The following is a 27,716-nucleotide window of genomic DNA, read 5'->3' on the forward strand; positions in this document are numbered from 1 at the left end:
TGGAGACATCCCATAGAGCTCGCTAACAACGCGTCAACTAAACTTCTAGGTGAAAGTGTTGATGTTTTATGACCGAAAAAGCCTCCTACACTCTAATCTCTAGAGTGGCGGAACTTTGGTTCATGAAGGTTCCACCATAGTTTTCAATGGAGACCCAGGCTTTAACAAAATCGCCAAAAACGGGAAAACGACAAGAGACACGGAGAAGCCTATAACGAGACGCGATCTCCAAGCCGAGCCGGTCGTTTTAGTGTTTGAACGGTGTCTCTATCTCGAAAGGCCTAGGAGGAGATCCATTTTCTATTTTGCTGCTGCCCTGCACAAGACCAATAATAATAAGAAACAGGACTTAGAGATTACTATAATCGGGCCTTGCTCTGCAAGAGCTCTGCTCTTGCTCCGCAAGCCCGCTTAATAAAACAAAAATGCATAAATCCGCCGGCAGAACCGTCTCTGCCTGCGTTCTTGTGACGTTGTGACGTAGCAGACTGTTTCCTCTCCAGCGCGGATGTGACCCACTGTCTGGTATTTTCAGTCTCGCAGACCATGCTATGGCTAGCACGCATTGAACAAGACTGCCAGCAAAATAACGTCAAAGAGACATGTTACATTTTAGAAGTTAGAGCTACGCTCTACACATTTTAACAAAAGAGACTATGCAAACTGGAAACCGACCTCCCGTCTGTATGCAGTCAGCCGTTGTGGATGCGTACCCAGCTGGCGAATTAGGTTTCTTGCCCGTTGATAAATGACCTGGTAAGAATACACAGTTAACATTGAGGATTGTGAATGCATTTTCATTGAATAGCGATACGTTCATTTCTATTGGTTAGTAAACATCTTTACGTTAATTCGATTTTCTTTGCCTTGGTAGAAAGAACGCCATGGATGTGTAATTGTTGGTGTAGCTCGAGCTTTTTGTGCAGAACTTCTTCTGGCTTCATCATTGATGTTGTAGCCTGGGGTTTTCTTTCCATGGGATGTCGTTGTGCTATCCGTGGTCTTGCTGCAGCTCTAGATAGCCTGGCCGCGCCAAAAACCCCTACAGCATTTTGCGGCCACTAGGGGCGTCTAGATTTCTAGGCTAGCAGCTCTAAGCTATCTACTTACCGGTATATGAAAATTGTCTCTTTTTTTAATCAGCAAGCAGGCTTCGTGTGTAGATTTTTGAAGAAAGGTTACATTGTTACTACGTTAAGTTGCAGCATTTTGTTCAAATGGACATTAAGTAGCTTCGCGGATTGTTCATCTCTCGTGGCTAGTTAAAACTAAACAACTGCACTTTCATATTGAATAAATAATTTCTGTAGCCTATGCATGTATAGTTATTTCACCATGTCTGATAATGACCGGTAGTTCTGTTTCTTATGCGGATGGAGCCTCGTGTTTGTACATCTATTATCCAGGTCTGGCCCTTGGGATGCCAAAGCAGACAGACTTTGCACCACCACCCATCCAAAAAGATGCCGAGTCTAGAAGATTTATCACAAGTGCATTCCTGAGACATTTTGCAAGAATTATGATGTAGGCCTACTCATCTTATTGCACTGTTTTGTACTAACCACTATTGACAGTGATTGATTAATCTGCAAAGGTAGTTTATTTATTGATGTAAGTTATTGAGTGCATGGTTTGGGTGAGTCAGACTGTCCGTGTTGGAACAGAATAATTAGTTGTAATTGTGAACTGTGATCTTTCTGTAAGCAGACATTTTTGTTTTTCTTTTTTGGGCAATCCTTTACCAGTTGAAAGTAAATAAGTAAAAGGCAGTAGGTTACAACGTGGGGGAAAGCGGCAGTTGTCCATATGCAAATATACACAAAGCCTTTTATTGTTATTATACAAGGTATAATGAGATTTTAACCCTTCCTACGAGGTGCACAGGGTCCTTGATAGATGAACACAGTCCTGCAAGAGTGTGTTAAGTATTGTGACGGCTTTGGGGAAGAAACTGTGATTCATTGTATTGGTTCTTCTGGCTGAGCAACAGTGTGAGCAGATGGAAGCCAGGGTGCAAGTGGTCTCTAATGATTCTCCTGGCTCTTAGGCATCGGGGGTTGTCAGTGCCAGTGGTGGTTATGGGATGCAGGGGGCAGTGTATGAATTCTCAGAAGGAATTTGCATTACATGTCAATATGGATGGAGGATCTTTTTGAAATCTGTTAATTTTTCTTTTAAAAAAGTGTTAATTTTGAAACATTTGTTTTTTCCCTTTGTAGGTCTCTGTTGTATCCAGACATTCCATGCAGAGGCAGAGTGTACTTGAAATCTTATCCACCAAGAATGCGACATCTGATGGGCCACTGCAAGAAGGCTGCGCAAAAGCAAACTGTTCAGAAGCATGACATCTGAAGTGACTTCAGGAGCTCCTCAAAATGAGACAGACGGTTGAAATGTGAGTGAAACCCCTGCGTTAAGTGTAGGAATTGACCAACTCCCTATAGTTAAAGACGGTGAAGGACAGCCTGCTGCTTTGGACTTATCAAATCAGAACCCTACTCGAGATCCTCTCACATTACTAACTGACTGTACTGAATTGAGAAGGTATAGTCGAGCATGTAAGGACAACAAGGAAACGCCTGAACAGAACAATCTAGAATTGAGATCAGAATCTGAAAAAGATCAACATTCCATATCTAGGCTTACTCATTCCGAAACAGTCAAGTGCATAAGTCAAAGATGGACTGGAAAGATGGACAAACGCAATAGTGATAGTGATAACATCTCAGGCAATGAAAACCCAGACAGGAGCTTCACCAGTGGAGAAGATGCGACTCAATCAGTAGTTGATCGAAAACCAAATGGTGTTAGAACAAGCGGTTCTAGTCATAACAATACTCGTGTAGAAAGCGACAGAACAAAAGTAGCTTTAGAATTTGAAAATGCTCTCCAAGTCAAGACTGATGTGATGGAAGACGAAGACCTCAATGTAATGCCACAGGCAAAAAACAAGGTAGCAGCCACTGACTCAATAGTACAGAGTGATGTTGAGGTGGAATTAGATGAATCAAGCATGGAAGTTTCTCAACCATTAGGGTCATCAAGTCCTGACATATTTGAATCGCCCAGAAGGTTCAGGCCTCGTCATACATCTCCATCTCCTCCTCCTCCTCCCACCCGTCCTCTTATTAACCAAAAACGGGGGCGCAGGCGAAGGGGTGGAGGAGGACCATGGAAGTGTGAGTATTGTGGTCGCGTTTTCCCCCACAATTCAGCCTACACCGTCCACCTCCGCGTTCACACTGGCGAGAAGCCGCACAAGTGCGAAGAGTGCGGCAGGGGCTTTGCCCAGGCGTCCAACCTCAACGCCCACATGAGGGTACACAACAAGGCGAGCAAGCTGGAGTGCTGTGGCATACATTTCTACAGACTCACATCGTACCGCAAGCACCGCAAAACCCACACAGAAGCAGTGCCAAGGAAGAAACGCAGGACTCCAAGTCACAGCAATGACTTCCCGATTTTGAAGTGTCCCACCTGTGGCAAAGTTTTTCGCTGTCAGTCCACTCTGCGTGTCCACATGCGCGTCCACAGTGGCGAGAAGCCGTTTACTTGCAAAGTCTGCGGCAAGTCCTTCACTCAAGCCAACTCTGTCCGTGTTCACGAGAAGATTCATTGGTCAGTCAAGACGTTCATGTGCATGGATTGCGGTCGAGGCTTTTCCCAGCCTCAGAGTCTCAAAGTACATGTCTGCAAAGCCAAAGGTGGCGCTTCCTCCAACCACCTTAATGTAGGTTATCGATGTCACTTGTGCCATAAAATCATTGTGGACAAACGACAGTATGAGCTTCATTTGCAGGCCCATACAGACACTGAGCGATATTCTTGTGAGTATTGTGGTCAGAAGTTCAGCCTTCGCTCTGAAGTGAATATCCACCATCTCTACTGTTCCAGAACAAACCCTGCCGAGCCAGTCCAAGAATACCCCAAACCTCGAATTACATCCTCGCCGGATTACAGCCCCTGTAACAGCCCCCGTCCCCAACTGAGCCCCTCGCGTGAAGTAGCAGCCAGTCGTCCAGAAGGACAGCTACCTGCAAATGCGTTGACGACTTATGCCAGATTGAGGGGCGAACCTCAACAAAGCACAATTCCAGAACCAGTCACCAACGGCAAAGCACGACGGTCACTGCTGAGGTGCCCAGTTCAGTTGTTGACCAGCTCCGTGGATCAAGACTTGCATTCTAAACATCCACTAGCTGTCAATTCTATCATACAGCAGTTGAATAACTTGGACCACAAACAAGACCCAAGGAAGTATTTTTGCCCGCGGTGCGGTCGTCTCTTCAGGCACGTGATGAGACTCCGTGCCCACATGCTCACCCACTCGCGGAGCAAGGGCTACATCTGTGGCAGCTGCGGCAAGACACTAGCAAGCTGGAGGGAGCTCTGGCGGCACCAGCGAGTGCACAGGCAGAAGAAAGGACGCTTCTTTTGTCCCACGTGCGCACAGGGTTTCCGGTTTGTGAGTCCATACCTGGATCACCTGAGGACACATCCAGAGTTGAACTTGTTCGCCTGCACCCTCTGCAGCATGACTTTTGTCAATTCACAGAGCCTGAAAGCTCACCAGCGTGATTGGCACAAGCAGAGTTTACCTTACAGCTGTGATCGTTGTGGGCAGGGGTTTAGCAGTCAGAGGATGCTGGACAGACACAACGTTTGGCATGAAAGAGTTAGACAGAGAGAGTCATCAGATAAACGGAAGATGGAGCCGAAGCCTGATGTGCTGCCTTATCAGTGTGCGGAATGTGACTCGATGTTCAAAACCGTGGATGTGCTTTTCCAGCATCAGCTCTGCCATGCTCTTTTGGAAGACGGAGTGGCAGGGGACACGGGAGAGGCAGGGGACACGGGAGAGGCTGAGGACCAGAATCAACCAAACCACACTGATGAGTGTGTCAACTCGACCAGTCCTCGCCGTAGTGGAGATGCAAAATCACCAACCAGTCCCTCCGTGGCAACTTCTGCTAGCCCACCCCAGATCGCAGCTCCCCTAGAACCTGTACCTTCTCAAAACGACCAGCTGCCAAAAGCTCAAACTGATTCGGAAGTAGACGCACCACTCCAAAAATCCCCTTTGAACTCCTCTTCCCCTCCCATCTCTGATTCCCAGCCCACCAATGGCCAAGCGGCTGCAGAGGCATCCTTTACTGAGGTCAAATCCTCCATGACCACGCCACAGGTCATGGAAGACATGCCTACCCAAGAACATGAACAAGGGCATGTGGCAGAAAAGGCCTGATCATACTTGTTCTGGACTGTGTTTCCCAAAAACTCTTTAGTAGTCCTTAAAGGGACACTGTGTGAGATTTTTAGTTGTTTATTTCCAGAATTCATGCTGCCCATTCACTAATGTTACTTTTTTCATGAATACTTACCACCAGCATCAAATTCTAAGTATTCATTATGACTGGAAAAATTGCACTTTTCATACATGAAAAGGGGATCTTCTCCATGGTCCGCCATTTTGAATTTCCAAAAGTAGCTTTTTTTAGCTGCAAAAATGACTGTACTTGGACCATACTAGAAAATATTTGTTTATTACTTAGTAGACTTTCATGTAAAGACCAAATTTGGCAATAGGCAGCCCAGTTTCAATGAGCGGCATAGTTGCAGTACCTTTTTTGACCATTTCCTGCACAGTGTCCCTTTAAGCCTACGTATGAGGTGCCACCTAGGCAATGCATCACATCTGGTGATTTTGGTGTCACCAAAAGTTTATATATAAAATACTTGTATTGGCCTACATACATTTTGTTCTGGTACATGCAAATCAAATATTTGCGCAAAGTGCATGTGCAAGGTAAAATAGTGTATTTATAATCTTATAGTGATGATGTGAGACCTATTTCTGGTATATTGCCTAGAGGGCACTTCATACTTAAGAACTACTTTGGCTTAAGTACCACTGACGCGTTTTTGGGAAACACAGCCCACTGTGGTGCTACTTTGTCTGGTGTGACAGAGCTGTTTTAACAGGACACTAAATGCTACATGCAAGAGGAGATGTATAGAAAAAAATCTTGAAATCATGTCATTTTTTTGATCCACGAGTGTCTTTGTTAAAGTATTATGTTTCATGACCTTCCAATTAGGCATTCAGGACATTGCTTTGATGTACACTTACTTATTAGAGCAGTCCTTTTAGCAGAAAAAACATACTGCTACGTTTTGACAGCAGAAGATGATGTCTATGAGGATGTTCTTATGCATTGTTTAGATTTTACAGTAGGTTAAAAAAATAAAGTGACCTTTATGCTCATGGTATATCTGGCCTGTGGTTATTATACAGTGAATATGGCATGTAATGCTTTCTTTTGTAGATATTGTGTTTATATCTTTTCTACAGTTATGGTCATAACAAAACATTTTTAAAATACTGAATACCGGTAGTTTCACTATTTCCGTTTTACAGGTTCATGTTGAGTTTGGAGTCTGACACAGTAACAATTTGTTGAGACATATAGACAATGTGTTTGGTCTTGGTGTAACAAACCAAGTGTTGACGAATGCTGAACTCAACTATAATGTAGGCAAAGATGCTGGTGCTAAAGCTATAACAAGGCATAATGAAGATTGTTTTGAAATGGAAAAAAATAATTTGTCTATACATTTGTCTATAAAAACCTATTTTGGTGGTGCTTCATAAAAACACCCTCATGGGCATTAAACATTGAACACAATGAAGAGTGTACATTAACACTTGTAAACATGATTTAAAGTGTTCATTTTATCATAATTGTAATGCCTGTTATTATTGGTTCATCCCTACTGTTCTCATTTTGGTACCCACGTAGTGCAGATGGGCACATTCACTCTTTTCTGAAAATACTACTAAATCATAGAAATATTGCTATGACATTACCAATGACCAGTAACAGATTAATACTTTGTTGTTACAGTTTTCATGACAAGGTTATAACAGAAGCTCCATGTGAAGGTTAAACATGGCAGTAACCTGCATTAATTGGGGTTAATTTACCACCAGCTACCAAAAGAGGGTGATACTGAGTTAATGTAAGAGGATATTTTGATGAATGAATGATTGAATGAAGTCTATGTCCATGTGGTTTTAAACACTATCCTTATCTAGGTACAAAATGCGCGTAGTTATAACACTGACCACGGTCAGTCTACCAAGGACGATATTACATTTTTAGTGTGTACTCCTTATGGTTTGTGAAACATGAATATTTCGATGACCTGCCACTGTAAAACACTCACACAGATAACTAGTAATAGTGGTCGATGTGAAGATCATAATTTTGCCAGCAGATGGCAGTCATGCACTGCCTTGAACTGACTTGCTCCTCATAAAATAATGACTTTGTAGTATAATATTAAATAATCCAACTATGATGCTTGTCTTTCTGTAATGAGAGCATGTAAATGTCCCAGTGCCTCTATCTACAGTGCATTATACATAATTATGGAGGATTATTTTAATAGCCTGCTACATGTTCACTGTAAATTTCATTTTTCAACTTCATTAAGGATAACCATCCCAAGCATCCTAAGTAAGCATGAACCATCTCCATTTCAAGGGGTTCCAAAATAAGCAGCCAATTTTCTATTTTCATGTCTCTGTAAATTAAAAGTAAATCACCCCTCTAAAATCCTTTTCACTATTTCACAATTTTCACTACCGGTATTTCAATTGACCATATTCACATGGGGGCAATCTTTTTATCATGTCAAAATACTGTAGATTTTCTAAATTGAACACGTGCAGCTCATGCAATGTTAAAAACAATATGTACTGAACAACACACAAAACTGATCACACATTAAGCCCTTGTCTTTATTTAATGTTATACTGTGGCCATCGTTTCAGCGATCCAGGAGTTGTAGTTGCACACCTTGGTGTAGACGCCTGGCTTGTTCTTGACGGCGCAGCCACCGCCCCAGGACACAACACCCTGCAGCTCGTTGTCACACACCACAGGTCCTCCAGAGTCACCCTGATACAGACAAGAACAAGACAAGTACACAGTAGAAAAAAAAAACAACAACACAGTATTAAATCAACACTTTGAGAGTCTATTTAACATCTTCTAGAGTATATTTCGTCCCACAGTCAGCAATTCCGAACCTGTGGGCCAGGGCCTGATGATGGATCATGAAGGTATTGCAAGTGGGCCCTGAAATTTTCGACATATATATATATATAAAAATATGTGTGTGTGTTTGTGTGTCCGTGTCAGAACAAAACAAAGTTCTGTATCCTGAATAATCTTTAGGCTATTACTGAACACAGCTTTCAAATCAGAAGGATAGCCTGAATTTAGCAACCCCTTATTGGTGGTTGACTAAAATCACACAATCAAGTCTGTCCAGACAGACAGGAGAGGACAGACAGTTTGGTTTACACTGTAAAATCCTTTGACACTGTGTTTGTTGCTGCGCGCATTTGCTTGGCAGGTTTTTGTGTTGTTTAAACAGCACTGTGACATGCTAAGTAACCTACCTGACAGGAGGGGGCACTGTGGCACAGCGCACTAAATCCCCCACATATGGACTTGCAGGCCAATGGGAATACAGGTTTGCATCCACCCAGGGTCATTTCCTAACCCTCGTCTTTCCCTCCTGCTCATTTCCCCCCTCTCTCTCTCTCTCTCTCTCTCTCTCTCTCTCTCTCTCTCTCTCTCTCTCTCTCTCTCGCTCTCGCTCCTCTCACACTATACAGTCATAATAAAGGTCCAAAAAAAAAACGTAGCTTACCTGACAAGAGTCCTTGCCTCCCTCCATGTAGCCAGCGCAGAACATATTCTCTGTGATCTGGCCGCCAGGATACGCGCCCGCACAGGTGCTGTCACTGATGATGGGGATGTCCAGGCATCTCAGATTGATTGGGTAGTAGTCTTCGGAGGGCAGACACAAAGGTGTGTGATCAGCGCACAAAATAGCAAAAGAATCCCGTGACAGTGATTTTCTGTATAGAACCTGGTAGAACTGCATTTAAAAGAAAGCCTAATTGACACACACTAACTATTAAAAAATAAACGTTATGATGTGATCCACTGGATGCTGTGCCACAGTGTACTGAGGCACCTGGCCACAAATGGGCTTGCATGCCCATGGGGACACAGATTTGAGTCCGGCCACCAGCCCTACCCCATCTCTGTCTCCCAGTCTCTTCCAGTCATAATCTCTATATCGTCCTTTCCTCGGCCAAGACACAAAAAATGCATAAAGGTTCAAGAGCTCTTTTCCAAAATGAGACATATCCATTTTGTTGAATGTTGGGAAATTGACTTATTTTTGTATTACGTAGGCATTCCATTGAAATGCATTGCAAAATGTTTTTTTATAGAGGTTTAAAAACAATGTTCTCAAAACATTTGAATGGCAAGAAGTCAAACATAGATGATAGGACTTCTTAACAGTCAATTCCAATATTAAAATGCAAAAAGTCAAAAATGCTTTATATCTCATTTTGAAAAAGATTTCTTCTCCTGTAAACCACTGTGATGCACTTACTGCCAGTTCCGCTGGTGTTGCCCCATCCGGAGACCAGGCACATGGTGCCAGCGCTGGCGCAGCTGGAGGGGAGGGCCACGGTGTCCACATACTGGTTCAGCTTGGCGGGCTTGCTCAGCTTGATCAACATGATGTCGTTGTCCTGGCTCACGCTGTTGTACTTGGGATGCTTGACGATTTTGTCGGAGGTGATGAACTGCTCGGTGCCCTCGTTGGACTTGATGTTGTGCTCACCCAGACGCACCTGGAAACGACTAGCGGAGAGGAGTGTGGAGGGAGAGTCAACGGTGGGGTAGGCCTAAAGCAGGGGTGGGGCACCTCTGTCTTGAGGGCCGTTTGCTGCCCTTGAGGCCGTCTTATCCGGCCTCCGATATAATTTTAATGTTATTCAGCTTCACATGAAATATGACATATTTTGTAAAGGAATCTTAGAAAATACATTTGCAATACAATTAAGGTATATTCAGGGGACCTAGAGAAGGTGGAGTCTGTTTTAAATGTTGCTGTCTTCAATATAGGCCTAAAGTGCAGGGGAAAATCCTGGTTTGTGTTCATAGTACGGCCCTCGGAGGACTTTTACGCCCCTTGAATGAATTTGAAGTGGCCCCTCGAATGAAAAAGTTCCCCACCCCTGGCCTAAAGTATGTGGCTGTTTGCCTCAGGATCACATATTTGTGTTTTGGTGTCTTAAAATGACAATAAATAAATAAACTCCAAAACACAAAGAAGCATGTTTGCTTTTGTTTGGCACACTTGGCAAACATCTTACAACACACACCCTTCCAGGTAGACTGATTACTTCCGCCAAGGAGGTTATGTGATCGTCTGAGATTGTTGTCGGCTGGTCGTTTGAAGTGTGTGGGTGTTTTGCTGTTCACCAGATGGTGGAGGTGCGCTCTCTGAGAGCTTTTGTAGATGCCTATGATTTGTTTACCTCACCATCACAAATTTGTGTTGTGGTTAAATTAATGAATGAAACATAATGAATGAAACATACTGTATCTCAAATATTTTTCAACACTTCCTTCAAAGTAGATGGTGTGGTCGCCTACTTTATTAATTCAGAAGGAATGTGGGACATATATACAGTATGATTAATTTTGGGAAACAAAAAAAAGCATAAAAGCATGAACTGAACATGGAAGTGTCCTTACGGCTGGTAGCAGTGAGCAGCAGACATGACCCATTGGGTGGAGATGAGGGAGCCCCCGCAGAAGTGGTAGCCGAGGTTCAGAGACACCTGGTGGGGCACGCTGTGCCTCCTGCACTCCTTGCCCCCCACTATCTTATCATCCTCGCTCTGTGCAGGGGCAGCAGCTGAGACAGAGAGTTTAACAGTTAGTGATCATGTTCACTTCAAGTCTGCTATGAATAATTGCCGCACTATGTGTAGTCCTTACTTCACAGGCTGCCACACACATCTAACCAGGGAAACAATCACATTGAGATAGAAAATGTCTCTTTTACAGGTGATAATAATAATAGTAATAATAATCTACTAACTAATTTTAAAAAAATGTTTCGTAATGTCACTCAATATTTCTTTTAATATTTTTTAGTCAATCTCAATTTAAGAGGCCCTAATTTTTGGGACAAAGTGGTTGGTGCCCCAAGATCTGTTTGGTGCCCTAAAGTGCTCTACATACTCTACTCTGTTCTAGCCCTGCCTCTAAATACCTGTATTTGTCAATATACTCCTTAGGACAAAAACACCTGCTAAACACATGTAATATGTTGTTTATAAACCATGGACCCATCATGTCAGACTCACATGCAAGGGCGAAGAGTGCCAGGAGAATGAAGGCCCTCATTGTGTACTGGTATTCTTGTGTCGAAGGAGCTTCACAAGCCGTGCTGCATTGCTTATATGTCTGTCTGTTGGCATTACTATCTAATATTCCCAAGGACATCAATTCCATGCTTTCTAGTGTCTGTAAAATTGTAACTGATGTAGCACAGAAACTTGAACTGGATGTACTTTTGTGTACTTTTTTGCAGTGGGAAAAAAATCGTAATATGGTGGTTACACAACAGTTTCCGATGCAGACAGGTACCCTCCACCCCACCCAAATAATCTTTTGGAAATCAAGCCAATTAGGAATTCAAACCTATTTTTGTTTTTTTCCATACACGAATCAGCTATTCTATTGGCTTCATTAGAGACTTTCTACATCTCTTTAGTGTGTTTAGCGCTATAATGTAGCCTACATGTCGTTTCCTTAACCTGTTAAGACGTGGCGTTATAAATGTGATGTTACCAGAATGGCAATGACCAAGTCGTAGTGCATTACTAAAGGGCCTGTGTATTGTCATAGTATTGTAGTAATATGGTAGTTCACTTTTCAATGACTATTTAAGGGGCTACAGTAATGTGCAATTCCATATTTAACATTATAATGTCTGTTTGTACACCAATACTCTGGAATATGTGCATACAGTAGTCTACCTGCACATTATGTTTAAATACGATGTACGTACCATATGTGTGTGTACAGGACATGCTAGTTTGCAATATATACACACTGTAAGGGTGATATCCACCTGTTACAACGGGGAATTTTCTCACACAAGACTGACATACACATGCTACTCTGCACACGTACACAAAGATAGACCTTCCCATTTCAGACTTTCTTTTAGGTTCACATTTGTCAATGAATGGCTGTAAAAGCACTTATTTTAACTCATTCTTAAATGTCATGCATGTAAATCTTTGTTATCAAAAGCACACATTGCCATGATTACTTATAAGTTAGGCTATAACAATGGCCTATTTGAATGAGAGAATGGCTTTTTATTATTATTATTATTGTTATTATTATCATTATCAACATCTTTAATATGTTGAAATGTATGTATAGAGTCTTTTAAAATCTTCAATATAGATGAATGTGACCGTTGAAATGAAATCAGTGAGCCAGACAGCCAATACATCACCAGGTGAATTCCCTCCGGAGTTACTATATGGCTCGGCATGTAAGAATTCTCTTCAAGCTGCCCTTGAGAAAATGAGATAGCGAGGCCCACTCTAGAGTATAAAAGGAAGGTTTTCCCCCCTGGGCTGGCATTCTGTCCCTACAGAACATCACACCATGAAGTCTCTCATTCTCCTGGCTTTGGTCGCTGTGGCTTGTAAGTTCTCCTTTTTCCTGTAGCAGAGAATGGTTGAATATTTAGACTGAATGGAACTTTTAAGGTGGAATTTTATGCAGTGCTGTGAATGATTAAAATGCTGAGAACATTATGGTCAAGGATATGTGAACTGTAAGGCTCTTTCTTGGTCTATCTTTAATTGAATTTTTGTTGAATACTTTTTGTCGATCGTGTCTTTTGGGTAACCATGAAACCCACAATTAACCATGTTTCTTGAGCATGGTTTGTGACTTTAGTTAAACTATAGTCAGAACCCTGCTGAAAAAAACATGAATAAGCATGATCCATGGTTAATCAGAGACCACGGTTTTCATGGTTACCCAAAAGAAACATGGATAAGCCATAGTAATACTATGGTTGGTTCAGAGAGCTTAGAGTAACCATGACATACCATGGTAAAATCATGGTTACTACAGTAAAGCCATGGTCGATGTTCGTAAGGGTATGGTGAGGACTTTGCCAATCATATTTACTTATTGGTGCAGATGCTGCCCCCCTGGAGGAGGAGGACAAGATCGTTGGTGGCTATGAGTGCCAGAAGAACGCTCTGCCCTACCAGGTCTCTCTGAACTCTGGCTACCACTTCTGCGGCGGTTCCCTGATCAGCAGCACTTGGGTTGTGTCTGCTGCCCACTGCTACAAGTCGTAAGTCAATTTGGTTTGAACGATCTGAATTCTCCAGTCCTAATACAGTATCTGGTTCAGTAGTAGGCCTACTGTCATATGCATACGCATCATAAACGGTCTTTTCCTTTTTTTTCGCTCAGCCGCGTTCAGCTGCGTCTGGGTGAGCACAACATCGAGACCAATGAGGGCACTGAGCAGTTCATCAACTCTGCCAAGGTCATCAGGCACCCCAGGTACAGCAGCTACAACCTGGACAACGACATCATGCTGATCAAGCTGAGCACGCCCGCCAAGCTCAACAGCTACGTCAACACTGTGGCCCTCCCCTCCAGCTGCGCTGGCGCTGGAACCAGCTGCCTGGTCTCCGGATGGGGCAACATGAGTGGAAGTGGCAGTAAGTACATACAGACCTGCACTAGCTAGACACAGGAAACACAAGGAACTACTTGGGGCACTGAGGCCACTACACTGGAGGGCTGATAACTTCTTACACTACACTGCGGCTACACAGTGGCTATGCTGTTTTTTTCAAGGGCCTAAATGAGTCTAGAATTACCTCTGACTATAAGGCATTGAAAATTGTTGTGCTGGCTTGTAAACCTGATCTGGAGCCTCACTTGCTCTTCCTGTAAACAAACAGACAACTACCCTGACCGCCTGAGGTGCCTGAACATCCCCATCCTCAGCGACAGCACCTGCAGAGGAGCCTACCCCGGCCAGATCACCTCCAACATGTTCTGCGCTGGATTCATGGAGGGAGGCAAGGACTCTTGCCAGGTAAAGAGCATTTCATTTGTTGTCACGTGTTTAGATCATCCACTCTGATGGGCAACATACTACGTATGTATGCTGTGTGTGCTGCACTTTTCTCATCATGGTCTCTCTTGTCACGCATCCAGGGTGACTCCGGTGGCCCCGTGGTCTGCAACGGTGTGCTGCAGGGTGTGGTGTCCTGGGGATACGGCTGTGCCATGAGGAACAAGCCCGGTGTCTACGCCAAGGTCTGCAACTACAACTCCTGGATCAGCAGCACCATGTCCTCCAACTAAGTTATTCATCTACGATGAGACTGATATGCAGTAGAGCATTTAACAACAGCTCTTTCAGCTTTCAATTTCAATAAAACAACATCATTATTGAAATATACATTTTTTGTGTCATCTCTTTTCACTTACAAAAAGTATGTGTAACGGAGGCTAACTAGCAGAGTTGGCGTGGAACGTTAGTAAACCTCCCTCCCAAAGCCTCATAAAGTGTCGATGCAGTTGAACTGGAAGACTGGTCTCTTGGTCCAGCGGTATCGTACTGTGTCTCCCATTGCCGGACCGTTGGAGTTGACGAGGTCGCAGGTTCGATCCCCGAGGGGGACGAACAGCTGCAAGATGACCTCCGTTTAAATATTCTCTAAATATTCTCTAACATCATAATAAACATACCTATACATAAATTATAAAAGTTTAAAGTCTTTGCACCTCTATAGGGACTGTCCACATATTAAACCAAAAGTAAATGATCGGCTATAAACCTACGGTGTACTGCTTGGTGGATGGATTCTGATGTACACATTGTTGGATTTGGGCCAAAGTCAAACTTTTATGGCAGCTCTGTAGTTAGTGCTGTTTTGGGATTCCTCTGGCAAAGGTGTCACCAAGACTGCCAAGTACAATGATTTTTATTTCCTCTAAATAATGATTGTATACAGAGTCATTTGGTTCTGGTTCAAAGTGGTTCTGAAACTCAACAAAATGACCTACTACCATCTTAAAAAACTATGTGGTCTTATTGTGAAGCTATAGAAAGGAAATTGCCATTTACTTCAACGTTCAGGATCTGGTGTGATAATTACATGTTGCAGATTGAGATTTAGTGGAGGTCAACAAGGTGGTAGTGCATGTTCAATTGTTTGTAGCCCCTCCTAAAAATATCAATGTGGCCCAGCCGTGGTTTAGTTGGCTGGGCACTGGACTGTTGCGTTGGCGACCTGGGTTCAATTCCCAACCCATATATATAAGGTAGGTAGTGTGGTAGTGTGCTTTAAAGTGCAGGTAGTGAGGTAGTGTGCTTTAAAGTGCACTTTGTACATACTAATATTAGTTATTTAGATGAAAGTATAAATGAGAAAAGGTCGCACCATGCATAGGTTTCTTTATTATTACACAGACGCGTTTCGGCGTTCTGCCTACCTCAGTGTGCAATATACAGTATACAAGTGACAACAGGTCTTAACCCTTATATTGTGTTCGGGTCATTTTTGACCCGTTTTCAAGTTTTAGTGTGAAAAAAACACACTTTCCTTTATTTTCTTGGAATAAGGCTTCATCTAATCCTCAGTCACAATCATTTCAACACAAAAAAAATATGTTTGGTAATTTTAGTAAATTTTAAAGGTCCCAAAAAAAAAAAGTTACATCTGTGGTGTTCGGGTCAAAATTGACCCGGCATAGATTTTTGGTTGTTGTATGCATTTCTGAAAAGCTGTTGGTTGCCCTTTGTCTTCAGTTTGGTGATTTATGGTGAGGAAAATATATTTTTTGCCTGAAAAAAAAATTGCCAGCTTTTTCATTTTACAAATCCAATATGGCCGCCGGACAGTCCCATACACTACAATACGTCATATCCAGTGCTTAATTTGTAAATCACAAGGTACCGGAACGCAGAACACATATGACACCACAGCGATGATGAGTTGGACAGAGGTCCCGGAACGCACAGAAAAAAACTACATAGGCTACAATTACGCAAACGAATAAAAACGGGGAGATGCAATTCCCTACATTTTAACGACATTGAGCATGTCAGGTCATGGAACCATACTTTTGTTTTTTAATACGGTTGGCAATCCAATGGCCAACAACCATAGCCTATTAAATGATGTAATGACAACAACCAATATTTTAGTTTGATCGCTAACTTTATGCTTAGTAGTTTCAGCAAATGCAGTGCATGGAAATTATGCTTTCCACATGAGGTGAAAAGAAACCGAATCGGTCTTCTACTACCCATGGAAAGGACAGCGCATGGCTTTCCAATTGTTATCCTTTCCCCGTATTTACACAACGTTGGCAAATCCACGCTTTGTTGGCGACTTTCTTGCATATAATTTGGCTAATCCGCATGTGCTGTTGCGATATGCCACTTCACTATTTCAAGGGCTCGTGCACTGATGGTAAGCGAGCGGCAGCGAAGACGGCGATGTTCCCTAGACTTGGCTTTTCACACTGACTGTCTGCTCGCGCTGCGGTCCGATTGAAAATCCCTCCAGCCAGTGCTTTATTTTGAGCGTGTATGCCATATTTGAATGAAACATCACATTGTCTTTGCTGTTTTCGTGCTCAAATTGACTTGTAAGCAGCTGTCGGGTCCTGGGAGGGAAGGAAACGCGCGCACTAGGCGGAGCGCTCGCCAGCCGTGGAAGATATCATCCTCTCACCTCGGCTATCTATCCTTTTTGCTACATGGCTGATTAATGCACCAAAAGTGGCCCAGGCGCCCGTGCCACTATAAACTAGTATGTCCAAAACCTTGTGTGCCGACCAAAATTTGATGAAAACTTTTAAACAATGTTTGGCACAGCCAGGCTTTCCATCTCATCCGCGCATATGAACAAACAGCGAGGGAGGGGCAACTTCATGTAGCCTACATTTAATCAGATACTCGGGATGGAAATGTAGTAGATCCATAATAGTTATGATTCTTAAATGTGTCAAGCAGTAGGCTACCAATTGCGCTTCCCTCACCAAAATAGCCACGCAAACGCTGGACTTCTCAAAGCACTTCAGAATCCTCTCCCTTTCACTCAAACACTCTCACTATGTCGAATGTCATATATGATTAACTGTTGCATGTCCCTGCGTCGCGATTATAAAATATGATGTCGATCTTTTTTTTTTTTAAGTCGGTGCCTTCAGCTCAACCATATTGTAACGTGCAGCCGACTGTAGGCTATTTTAAAGTTTAAAAGGTTATGAGTTGGTTTAGCCTTCGTTACCTTTCCAAATATGAATAAAACCACTGACCAACACATAAGAAATAACTTAGATCAACACAACGAATATCTTTTTTCTTTTTTTAGTAGTGCACTTTTGCAAACCCTTGTTTGCAGACTCTCGCGCTCGGTCTCAATTTGGAACAGCGCACATCAGTGTCTACTGTCTAGCTTTCGCGATTCAGAAATGGTGATCTTCTCGGCGCGCACACTTCATGGTTCCTTCTCGCTTGCTCACTCGTGGTTGTTGCGATCCTGACAGTCTCAAACCCAATGTATAGGCTGCACGGTGAGATGGGAAAAGTAGCCTAGTGAACATGGCATGATGCTGCGCTCTCACTCCTGAGGAGGTAGAGGTAGTCCGTTATAATAGGCTATATAGGCCTATATATTTTATTAATTCACGGGAGGTGCCGGATCAGCCAAAATAAGTCCCGGAACACAGGGGGGTCAAAATTACGAGGTGGGGGATCCTGTTCCGGCATATTCCGTCTCAAATTAAGCACTGGTCATATCTCCTGTTGTGAAAGGAGTACAGATGTATTTCTGGTGTCTACTCATATGTTTTCATGGTCAGGGAATCAATTTCTGCATTATATAATGAGATTTGTTGCACATTTGTTTGCAAAATACATTTTTGCACATCATTTTTTCCAAAAAAACGTATCAAAAATTCATAATGGCACCCAAACATGTAGTACTGGTCTTATACTTTCCATAAAGTTGATGTGGCGATGACATAATGGTCCATGTTCATGGCATAGGGGATTCAGATGAATAGTGTGACTTATGTTAATTGAGGTGTTCATTTCTAATATCTTTGCATTAGATTGGCGGAATAGCTGTGACTCTGACAGAATTGTTATTTTGTATATTTACCACACTGAAATCATATAAATATTGAAAAACACCAAGTCAACATATTTAAACATTGATTTTATGCACTGAAAAACTAATTCAGCTGACATTTGGTCTTAATCCTGCTATAAATCTCTTTGGGTTGGTTTGGACCCGAACACCACAAATGCCACTATTGATGATATTTTTTAATATTAGAGAAAAACTAATGAAATAAATTTGGGGGTTGTTGTACTCTCATATCAGCTGTAATACATGGACAACATAATCACTAATTGTATCACTTTAGGAGGTATTAATAGTGAATTTATGCAGATTTTGATCGTTTTGGTCATCAAAAACGATTTGCATAATGTAAGATAAAAGACCTGTAAAGTCAAAAAGATGAATACATAAACTAATATTTCCATGGATATGAATACATACCAAGTTAGCCATGAGATGGAAAAACAATATTTGATGATAACTAGTGTTTTTAGGTATTTTATGGCTGAGTTTTGTTATCACGGGTCAAAAATGACCCGAACACCACAGGTGTATGCAGCTTATGAACACAACACAAGGGTTAAATACCCACACCCATCCCATTCCATTTCCCCACCACCCAATGAGGGCTCAATGATAATTTACATCAATTATTTCATTACATCAAGCACATTGGACATCAGTGAAACACTGGCAAAAAGAAGCAGTCTTAAAAGAAGAAAAACTTGTTGGGTGAAGCCTGCTCCAACCCTTTATGAACTTTTAGATGAAAGTATACCCATGAAAAAAATATTTCCCATGCGTGATGCCTACGTATGTGACAGGTGTTCCTGCGCAGTCTGCCCCTTGGGTTTCAAATTCACCACCTTCCAGTCAAGGCATCAATTCGAGCATAGGAGGCAGTACGATACCGCTGAGCTTAAGGCCCAGTCCGATAGCTCAGTGTTACCAATACTGTATGAGGCTTCAGGAGGTATACTTGTTCCACGCCACACTCTGCTAGTTGGCCTCCGTTACACTCACCCCCCTAAACCTCTCTCCCATCCAGGTTACGATAACCAGTGTGACTGAGGAGTGGTCAAGTGCTGCTAGGGGCACAAGTAGAGACCTGATCAACCTCAGCTGGGTCGCCTGAGCAAGGGTGTATGATGTTCGAAAGACCCGCCGAAACACTCCATGACCTCAGGTAACACCATTGATGATGTGTCCCAGCTATCATCAGATGTATCACTGCAACTTAGTCAGTAGCAGCACTGGACTGAGACTGAAAAGTGGCCCGGGCATTTTTGGCATAGATTGGGCCGAACACGCATGCACACACGCACAGGCCACTTTCATACTATAACTTGACTGGCTGAATCCAGTGTGTATATATTAACGACGGACCATTGGGCCTCCCCCGCTAATTTGTGGGCCAATTCCCGGGAAAACAACCACAACAACAGTGTCGGCCCACCAGGAAAATGCCCTGTGTGCCAGATTACCAGTCCTCCCTTGGTCAGTAGTGTGGCTATTTCAGCCTGGCGACTACATTTGGTCTGGCCCACTTGCATTATCAACCCATTTCTCAAGGGAGATGCAGAGGGCGTGTCTAGTTTGCGTTATTGAAGCTACAATTAATCAGCACTCGTTCCTCCACTCACCTGCAGTGCTCACTGAACTGGCACGTTATTCCCTTAATCTGGCCCCATCGAGCCAATGGAAATTCTCAAAATGTATTGGTAGGTACCCCTTGTTAGAATTTGAAATGTTCTAGATGTGCCTGGTCAGACTAAATGACGAAGACAGTTTGTGCAGTGTCACAGTATATGATTGGGCCCAGGCTAATTAGGCAGCAGAAATCTCTCTTGGGATCTCTCTGAGATCTTGGTATTAGTAACATGTAAAGGCCTATGGCACAAAATCTTAGGCCAATGCTGTTGTTCAGCTCACATTTATCAAATGTGCAACTCCTATTACCCAAAAGGTCATGTGACCACATTCAAGTTTCACCACCCATTTCACTTTGTAAATAATCTGACATATACAGTACATAAGAAGAAGGGACAAAATACTTTTTTTTACTTTTTTAAACAAGTGACATTTCACATTGTGGAAACATGGTTGAAATTGATAATTGATATTTATGCCAAACTCAGTTAACCATGTATCCCACATTACTTACGGCCAATTCTCAGTGTCACTGACCCACTAGCATTATGAAATTATGTTAGCGCTGTCATAGTATTTTTCAGCAGGGCCTTTTTCCAGCAGTGCAGACACTGCAAAGTCTTGGGTTCCAAATGTTTCCAAATATTTTAGGTCAAGTGTTTAAGACACTTATTCCATGTCAATGTGTGCTGTGTGGTCATTATGATTTTACTAAACATGTGAACCACATGGTTATTGCATGTATATGAAGTGATGACACAAAACGTGATTATATTTCAATAGTGATGTTTTATTGAAAGCTGAAAGAGCTGTTGTTAAATGCTCTACTGCATATCAGTCTCATCGTAGATGAATAACTTAGTTGGAGGACATGGTGCTGCTGATCCAGGAGTTGTAGTTGCAGACCTTGGCGTAGACACCGGGCTTGTTCCTCATGGCACAGCCGTATCCCCAGGACACCACACCCTGCAGCACACCGTTGCAGACCACGGGGCCACCGGAGTCACCCTGGGTGTGTGACGAGAGAGCATGGTGAGAAAAGTGCAGCACACACACAGTATACAGTATGTTGCCCATCAGAGTAGCTGTTCTAGACATCTGACTACAAATTAAATGCTCTTTACCTGGCAAGAGTCCTTGCCTCCCTCCATGAATCCAGCGCAGAACATGTTGGAGGTGATCTGGCCGGGGTAGGCTCCTCTGCAGGTGCTGTCGCTGAGGATGGGGATGTTCAGGCACCTCAGGCGGTCAGGGTAGTTGTCTGTGTTTACAGGAAGAGCGAGTGAGGCTCCAGATCAGGTTTACAAGCCAGCACAACAATTTCCAATACCTTATAGTCAGAGGTAATTAGACTCTTTTAGGGCCCTTGAAAAAAGCAGCATAGCCACTGCAGTGTAGTGTAAGAAGTTATCAGCCCTCCAGTGTAGTGGCCTCAGTGCCCCAAGTAGTTGCTGGTGTTTCCTTGGCTAGCTAGTAGAGAGTAGAGTAACTTTATTGATCCCAGGGGGAAATTCAGGTATCCAGTAGCTTACATAAATACACAAATACACAAACGCCCACATGGACATTTCAAGACAAAAATAAACACAGGAATAGTCATCAGGGTGGGGTAAATAAAATAAAATAATAGAGATAATAAATGTAGAAAAGGTAATTGTGCAAAAAGACATTCTGTGAGTTGGGATAGACCAATGCAGAAAAACATACTCTGTCCGTTAAGATAGACAATAAGTGTTGATGGATACATCTATGATATAGTAGGCCTATAGTATGTAGAAGTAGGCAGTGTACAGAGTATGATAGGGGTTAAAAATTCTTACAATGCCACAGTAAAGTACAGGTAAGTGTATTAGGCAAGCACACACACACACACACACACACACACACACACACACACACACACACACACACACACACACACACACACACACACACACACACACACACAGGTCTATATGTAGTGCAGGTCTATATGTACTTACTGCCACTTCCACTCATGTTGCCCCATCCGGAGACCAGGCAGCTGGTTCCAGCGCCAGCGCAGCTGGAGGGGAGGGCCACAGTGTTGACGTAGCTGTTGAGCTTGGCGGGCGTGCTCAGCTTGATCAGCATGATGTCGTTGTCCAGGTTGTAGCTGCTGTACCTGGGGTGCCTGATGACCTTGGCAGAGTTGATGAACTGCTCAGTGCCCTCGTTGGTCTCGATGTTGTGCTCACCCAGACGCAGCTGAACGCGGCTGAGCGAAAAAAAAAAGGAAAAGACCGTTTATGATGCGAATGCATATGACAGTAGGCCTACTACTGAACCAGATACTGTATTTTAGACTAGAGAATTCAGATCGTTCAAACCAAATTGACTTACGACTTGTAGCAGTGGGCAGCAGACACAACCCAAGTGCTGCTGATCAGGGAACCGCCGCAGAAGTGGTAGCCAGAGTTCAGAGAGACCTGGTAGGGCAGAGCGTTCTTCTGGCACTCATAGCCACCAACGATCTTGTCCTCCTCCTCCAGGGGGGCGGCATCTGCATGAATTAGCACAGGATGATTTTTAAAAATATATATATTTTTTGGTGGTCTTTTTCAACTTTATGTGATAGGACAGAGTGAGAGGTGGAAAGGAAGCAAATTGGGAGAGAGACTGGGAGGGGTCAGCAAAGGACCCGGGCCAGGAATCGAACCCGGGTCAGCCGCATGGCAGGTGAGTGCCCTACCGGTTGGCCATGGCAGGGCCAAGCACAGTATGATTGACAGGCCTCACTATATAGGTTCTTATTCTGTGCAAAAGACACATTTGAAAGAGAAAGACCTTTACAATTAACATATTATTGACCATAATTTGCATTGCATTTATTGACCTTGTTAGAAAGAAACATACATTAGGCCTATATTAAAAAGATGGCCTGGTGTGTCAAACACGTCTCATACTCACAAGCCACAGCGAAGAGAGCCAACAGGATCAGAGACTTCATGACTGCGATGTCCGTAGAGTGACAGTGTGGTCTGCAAGGGACAGTCCCCTTATATAGGCCTAAACTTTTACATATGACGACTTCTATAGGCCGACCTTCTGTCAACCATTAACTAGCATGTGAAATGACAGGTGTATCTTTCCACTCCCAACTTTTCATTTGCTTTTTAATGCCACGTCGGGATTGTTGCTGAAAACCAAAATGCACCAGGCTGACAAATATAATGTAATGACTAGGTTACAGCACCCATAATTCATCCAACGGTTGGGATTTAGGCTTCTAAATCACATAATCTTGCCGGGAGCCATCATTTAACTGTTGTAAAAATGAATGAATAGGCTTACATCGTTAAATCAACATTTTCTGAATTTAAAAAAATATATATTTTAGAAACATTTCTTTTGATATTCAAAGTCAGAAGCGTTGCCATGTCAGTTGTTCACTAGGCCCACAGGAATACAGTGTAGCCTTTTCATGTCAATTCCGAAAATGGATCGAAGCACTACAAAGCGTTGCCCTAGGTGCCTATTATCCCTTATTGGAGACTTCATACAGGAAATTAATTTGTGTTGATTGGTGAGCTTGTTTTTAATGGAATAATAACAATAACAATAACAATAACAACAACAACAGCAATAATAATAATAATAATAATAATAATAATAATAATAATAATAATAATAATAAGCCCAGCTTTAGGCATATGTGTCCATAATAATACAGAGGCCCCAATAACAAACTGCTATTTTCTTTTGCAATAAATGATCCATAGGCTATGGCATTACAGTTTCTGATGTTCTTGCCATGTCATTCAAATAACTGCACCTTGCATCAAATTGTTTTCTTCATTTTGCAAGGTGCGCCCCCTTTTCTTTGATTCTAAGTATTTTATTTGGGCCAGCACCTTCAAAATTAATCAAGAAACCTGAGTAAAGATTGCTACCTGCCATACTTGATTCAAATAACTGCAGGCTTTTAAAATACCGTTGTTTCAAATTAGCATTGCTATGACCACGTTTAAACCCAGAAGAACCCAATTTGAGGATGTTCTCCGTAAAAAGAGGACTTCTTTTTTATTCTCAGTCGGCTGCACCTCTGGCCATGACGTCTTAATCTCGCGACGTGCAACTGACTGTTCAAGAAAGAAATCCAAACAGGCTAGGTTTACTGAACAATTTTGCCCATGCGATAATGGTCTTCTTCTTTCTCATGCGTAAATATTTTGTAAGGTGAGTAGAATACCATGACATATTTGGGAAGCAATGTCATTTCTGGTGATGAAATCGCTAGTGCTGGCTAACGTAGCCTAATTTATGCAGAATGCGCATCCATTGCGGATATGGTGCAGAATAAATGCGCAGTGCGCTAAGTGTTTATTAGGTGGAATAAGATCCGTCCTCAATCTAATGTCACCATTACTGTAGTCCTACATTGTGTACTCAGGTAAAAGTCTTTTTTTTCTGTAGACCAGTAGCCTTTTTGTGTGGAAGGTGTTCAGCCGCTTTGCGAATGAAAGCTGGGTTGTCCTAGTCTGTTTGGAACCGTTCCTGACTCTACGTTTCAGCTGGTTCTCTGGGTAAATGTGTGTATTGACGTTCTGTTTAGTTTAAACGGCCCTGGTAAGAGTGAGTGACATCTCGGCATAGGCTCTAGAAGGCAGCAGAGTAAAGTGAACAACTTACTTGACTTCAGTTATTGTTAAAGAGTTTACCCCTGGCTGTCTTGTCAATCAGAACAGCCTTGTTAAACACCTCCTCGCTTCTTAGCCTGCATACTTATGTAAACATTTTCCATACACACATTTTCAAAGTCTAATGGCGTCTGTATGTTATTGACTGACTGTCAAGATAACTAACTGTCAACAGTGTAGGTGAGTGAATGGCGCTGCCCCTGCCAACTTGGTTAGTGTGTCTGCGAACCAGGCCTGATTTATGACTGAGTACTATGAGGAGGGGGGCCTGCTATACGAGCACTCGCCTCCTAAGCACATCAAGGAGGAGTCTCCGGAGGGGCCGTGCGGAGGGGGCATCTCGGAGGACGGCTTCCCACGAGAGGATGAGGACTCTGAGGGGAGCTGCGACAATAATGGAAGCCTGCCGGATGGGCTTCCTTTCAATGTTGTGGTGGTGCACCCCAACGTGGTGCCACCCGGCCTGGCGTCAGACGACCTGTTTTACACTGAACAAAGTAAGTCAGTTGTTTCTTCATTGCTGTCAGCCGAGAGATGCTGTACTGTAAGACTTCAAAAACCATTAACAAGTTAGTGTTTGAGTTTGACTTTTTCAAGAACCATTTTGTTTCTCTAGACAGAGGAGTGTCCTCGTCACTGGCAGCTGGAGGAGGCGGCAAGCGGAAGAGCCGTTTCAGCGGAGCCGAGCTAGAGGTGCTGGTGTCAGAGGTCACGCGCTGCGAAGGTGAGCTCTTCGGCCCTGCCGGAAGGCTGCGGCGCCGCGAGAGGGAGCGCATCTGGGCCGGGATCCTGGAGAGGGTCAACGCCGTCTCCAGGGTGCCGCGGACGCTGCGCGAGGTGAAGAAACGATGGGACGACCTGAAGAGGCGGAACGGCGGGAGGCTGGCCGACGCCAGGTACCGCAGCTGCTACGTGCCCTCCAGCCGGGGGTCGTCATCCGTCCTCGGGAGGTCGTCCACCCAGGCGAGCCCCAGGCTTCAGAAACAGAGCAGCCGAGGGAAGAGCAGTTCCATGAGTTTCTCAGATACCGATGCAGGTAGGTGTTCCCTCTTTGTTTTTTTTGTGATGTGCTGCCACTGCCAACCATTCATAAGGTCTGTAAACAGCAAATGAGAATCCAAACTGCTTCTCGTTTCAGTTGGAGGCGAAGGGTCTGAACGAGACGGCTTTGAGAAAGATGACGACACGGTTGACCACGACCGGGAGGACGTGGACGGGGAGTGCGGTGACGGTGGGGAGAACAGCATGGACGACAAACTCGGCCTGGGCCTTGGTTTGGGAATTGTGCCTCCGCCAACCTCGGAGCGCTGGCTACCTCCGTCCCCTCTGTACAGCGCTCCGTTCCTCAACGGCACGCCGCAGCCCAGCCCTCAGCCCTCTCTGGGGGGCCACCAGGGTCTTCTGGAGGCCCCAGCACCTCGCGTCTCCTGGCTGGAGGACGAGCTGCGGGGCCTGGGCGAGGCGGCGGTGCGGCTCGGGGACCGCGTGGAGCATAGCCTGCGGGAGTTCGGGGAGGGCTTCCGACACGACATGCGGACCCTGGTGGCCTCCCAGGAGGCCCTGTCAGTCAGCCTGCAGCAGAACAACCTCCTCCTGCAGAGGCTGCTAGGATTGTTGGAGAGCCAGCAGCAGCAAGCCCAGCAAGCCCAGCCCCATCACCCCCAGCCTCATCCACATCCACATCCCCATCAGCACTCTCAGCAGCATCCACAGGTGCCACAGCAACCACAACCACAACCACAACCACAGCAGCTGCAACACCTGCCCATACAGCAAAACCAGGCCCTGCAGCAGCCCACTCAACAGGAGGAACTTCAGGGTCCAGCTGCTGTAAGCTCTGATGATCAGCCGCAGCCGCCACCGCCGCCCTCCCCCTTGTCATCCGAGCCACCACCCCCCAATGTCTTGGATGGTACGGCCCGTCCAGATGCGCCTGCAGCTATGAACGGCATGTCCCAACGTTCGCGGCGGGGCCGGACAGTTGAACAACGCCGTAGACGGCGACGCTGAAAAATGCTTGATTATAACAGAAATTTAGAATGCTTTGATGAATGTTCAACTATTTATTTTTGTTTTCAGGTTTTTGTTTGTTATGGAGGGAAAATATTTTCTCTTCTTGCTGTCTTAAAGTGATAGAATTTACCTATGCTATAATATGTATCAATTATTTATATTTTTTGGTTGAGAGTAATTGATTCACAAACTCCATACTTGCAAATGCATTAATCCTCTGACTTGTTGGGAGTTCAGTAACGAGTTATAGATGAAACCATATGGGTCGACAATCATCATTAGAATTACCTTAAGCACTTTTAAACGCCTTCCACATGTAGTCAGGCCTCTTGGAAGTGGGAATGTTATTGATGGGAGGTTTAGATTTGGAGGTTTCCAAATTGCCATTCCAGTTAGTTAGGGAAAGCCAGAGGTTCTGTGAATCTCTTCTATATTTTGGCATATATACTCGTATAAAGGGTTGTAACTGTTCCTCTGATGGAATTTTATGGCGGAGTCATTATTGCAAAATGAATAGAACTTAAAATGTGTTGCATTTTGTGAGGACAAATGAAAAAACTTTTTTCATGTAAGTGAAAAAGTTCATTGTGCTCCTTAATAAGCATGCCCGAAGATCTTATTCCAGAAAAGCACTTTTATCCTATCATCCATTCCACATGATTGTGGTTCTGAAACAAAGCGTATACTGTATGTCAGCTACTGAAATGCGTTGTAATTCTGCATGCAGTTTCTGGTTTGTATAAGCAAACTAGTGTAAGGCCTTTGCGAAGAGGAAAAATGTTACTATTTTGCACAATTTGTATCTGAGGGGTATATATTCTGGCAATACCTGTATATTACATTGTATCCGAATATCCTACTTATTTGAATGTAAAATAAAGGCAATGCTTATGGAAATTATCAAATGTCTGTCATTTTGTAACCAACATCAAACCATCAACACTAGGTATCCTTTCCTGCTTTTGACTTGTAACTAAACCAATAGGCCTACTAATCAACATTACTTCAACCAGATTTAAACCAGATTTGGTAATACAGTATTCTAATTTTTGTAATGCTTTTTTTCACGTTTTTTTCCTGAGTTGGGAGCCTAAAATATACAAATAAACACATACGCGTAGGCCTACTTGAAATCTATGAAAGTTTAACCTTCTGATAGAATTATGGAATGAATGAATAAATAAATACAAATATTTATTTACTTTTTTTTTTTTTTTTGAAAGGAGCTGTGTATCTCGTTGCAAAATGACCACCATTTTTAGCATTTTATTAATGGAAATGACTGTTAAGACGTCGGTTCATCC

General features: G+C 43.4%; 4 protein-coding genes across 9 annotated transcripts; 2 read left to right on the forward strand and 2 right to left on the reverse strand.

The window, feature by feature from the left end:
• The first annotated feature begins 508 nt into the window (after positions 1–508).
• LOC134449167 (trypsin-3-like) lies at positions 509–14,362 on the forward strand. Of its 5 annotated transcripts, XM_063198982.1 has the most exons (7): positions 509–756; positions 2,220–2,395; positions 11,482–11,533; positions 13,122–13,281; positions 13,404–13,657; positions 13,904–14,040; positions 14,163–14,362. In XM_063198982.1, exons 3-7 carry the CDS (start codon positions 11,500–11,502, stop codon positions 14,310–14,312), a joined length of 735 nt encoding a protein of 244 aa, XP_063055052.1. In that variant the 5' UTR covers positions 509–756; positions 2,220–2,395; positions 11,482–11,499; the 3' UTR covers positions 14,313–14,362. The 5 variants fall into 5 exon arrangements, with proteins under 5 accessions (XP_063055052.1, XP_063055050.1, XP_063055049.1 ...); XM_063198981.1 differs by lacking the exons at positions 509–756; positions 2,220–2,395; positions 11,482–11,533 and adding an exon at positions 12,432–12,615; XM_063198980.1 differs by lacking the exons at positions 11,482–11,533; positions 13,122–13,281; positions 13,404–13,657; positions 13,904–14,040; positions 14,163–14,362 and adding an exon at positions 1,380–1,524 and having other exon boundaries at positions 2,220–6,270.
• On the reverse strand, positions 7,815–11,294 carry LOC134449168 (trypsin-3-like). The gene is made up of 5 exons (XM_063198983.1): positions 11,255–11,294; positions 10,638–10,800; positions 9,487–9,737; positions 8,725–8,864; positions 7,815–7,964 (listed from the first exon to the last, which is right to left on the reverse strand). Exons 1-5 carry the CDS (start codon positions 11,292–11,294, stop codon positions 7,815–7,817), a joined length of 744 nt encoding a protein of 247 aa, XP_063055053.1.
• A 6,213-nt stretch (positions 14,363–20,575) lies between the features above and the next one.
• On the reverse strand, positions 20,576–22,709 carry LOC134449742 (trypsin-3-like). The gene is made up of 5 exons (XM_063199851.1): positions 22,670–22,709; positions 22,103–22,262; positions 21,724–21,977; positions 20,866–21,002; positions 20,576–20,749 (listed from the first exon to the last, which is right to left on the reverse strand). The coding sequence occupies exons 1-5, from the start codon at positions 22,707–22,709 to the stop codon at positions 20,600–20,602; spliced, it is 741 nt and encodes a 246-aa protein (XP_063055921.1). The 3' UTR covers positions 20,576–20,599.
• A 1,120-nt stretch (positions 22,710–23,829) lies between these two features.
• Positions 23,830–27,303, forward strand: si:ch211-261d7.3 (ataxin-2 homolog). Of its 2 annotated transcripts, XM_063198986.1 has the most exons (4): positions 23,830–23,938; positions 24,575–24,896; positions 25,016–25,435; positions 25,538–27,303. In XM_063198986.1, exons 2-4 carry the CDS (start codon positions 24,641–24,643, stop codon positions 26,407–26,409), a joined length of 1,548 nt encoding a protein of 515 aa, XP_063055056.1. In that variant the 5' UTR covers positions 23,830–23,938; positions 24,575–24,640; the 3' UTR covers positions 26,410–27,303. The 2 variants fall into 2 exon arrangements, with proteins under 2 accessions (XP_063055056.1, XP_063055055.1); XM_063198985.1 differs by having other exon boundaries at positions 23,830–24,896.
• Positions 27,304–27,716: the final 413 nt, after the last annotated feature.

This window comes from Engraulis encrasicolus, chromosome 5 (assembly GCF_034702125.1).
Source record: "Engraulis encrasicolus isolate BLACKSEA-1 chromosome 5, IST_EnEncr_1.0, whole genome shotgun sequence".
NCBI classification, from domain to species: domain Eukaryota; kingdom Metazoa; phylum Chordata; class Actinopteri; order Clupeiformes; family Engraulidae; genus Engraulis; species Engraulis encrasicolus.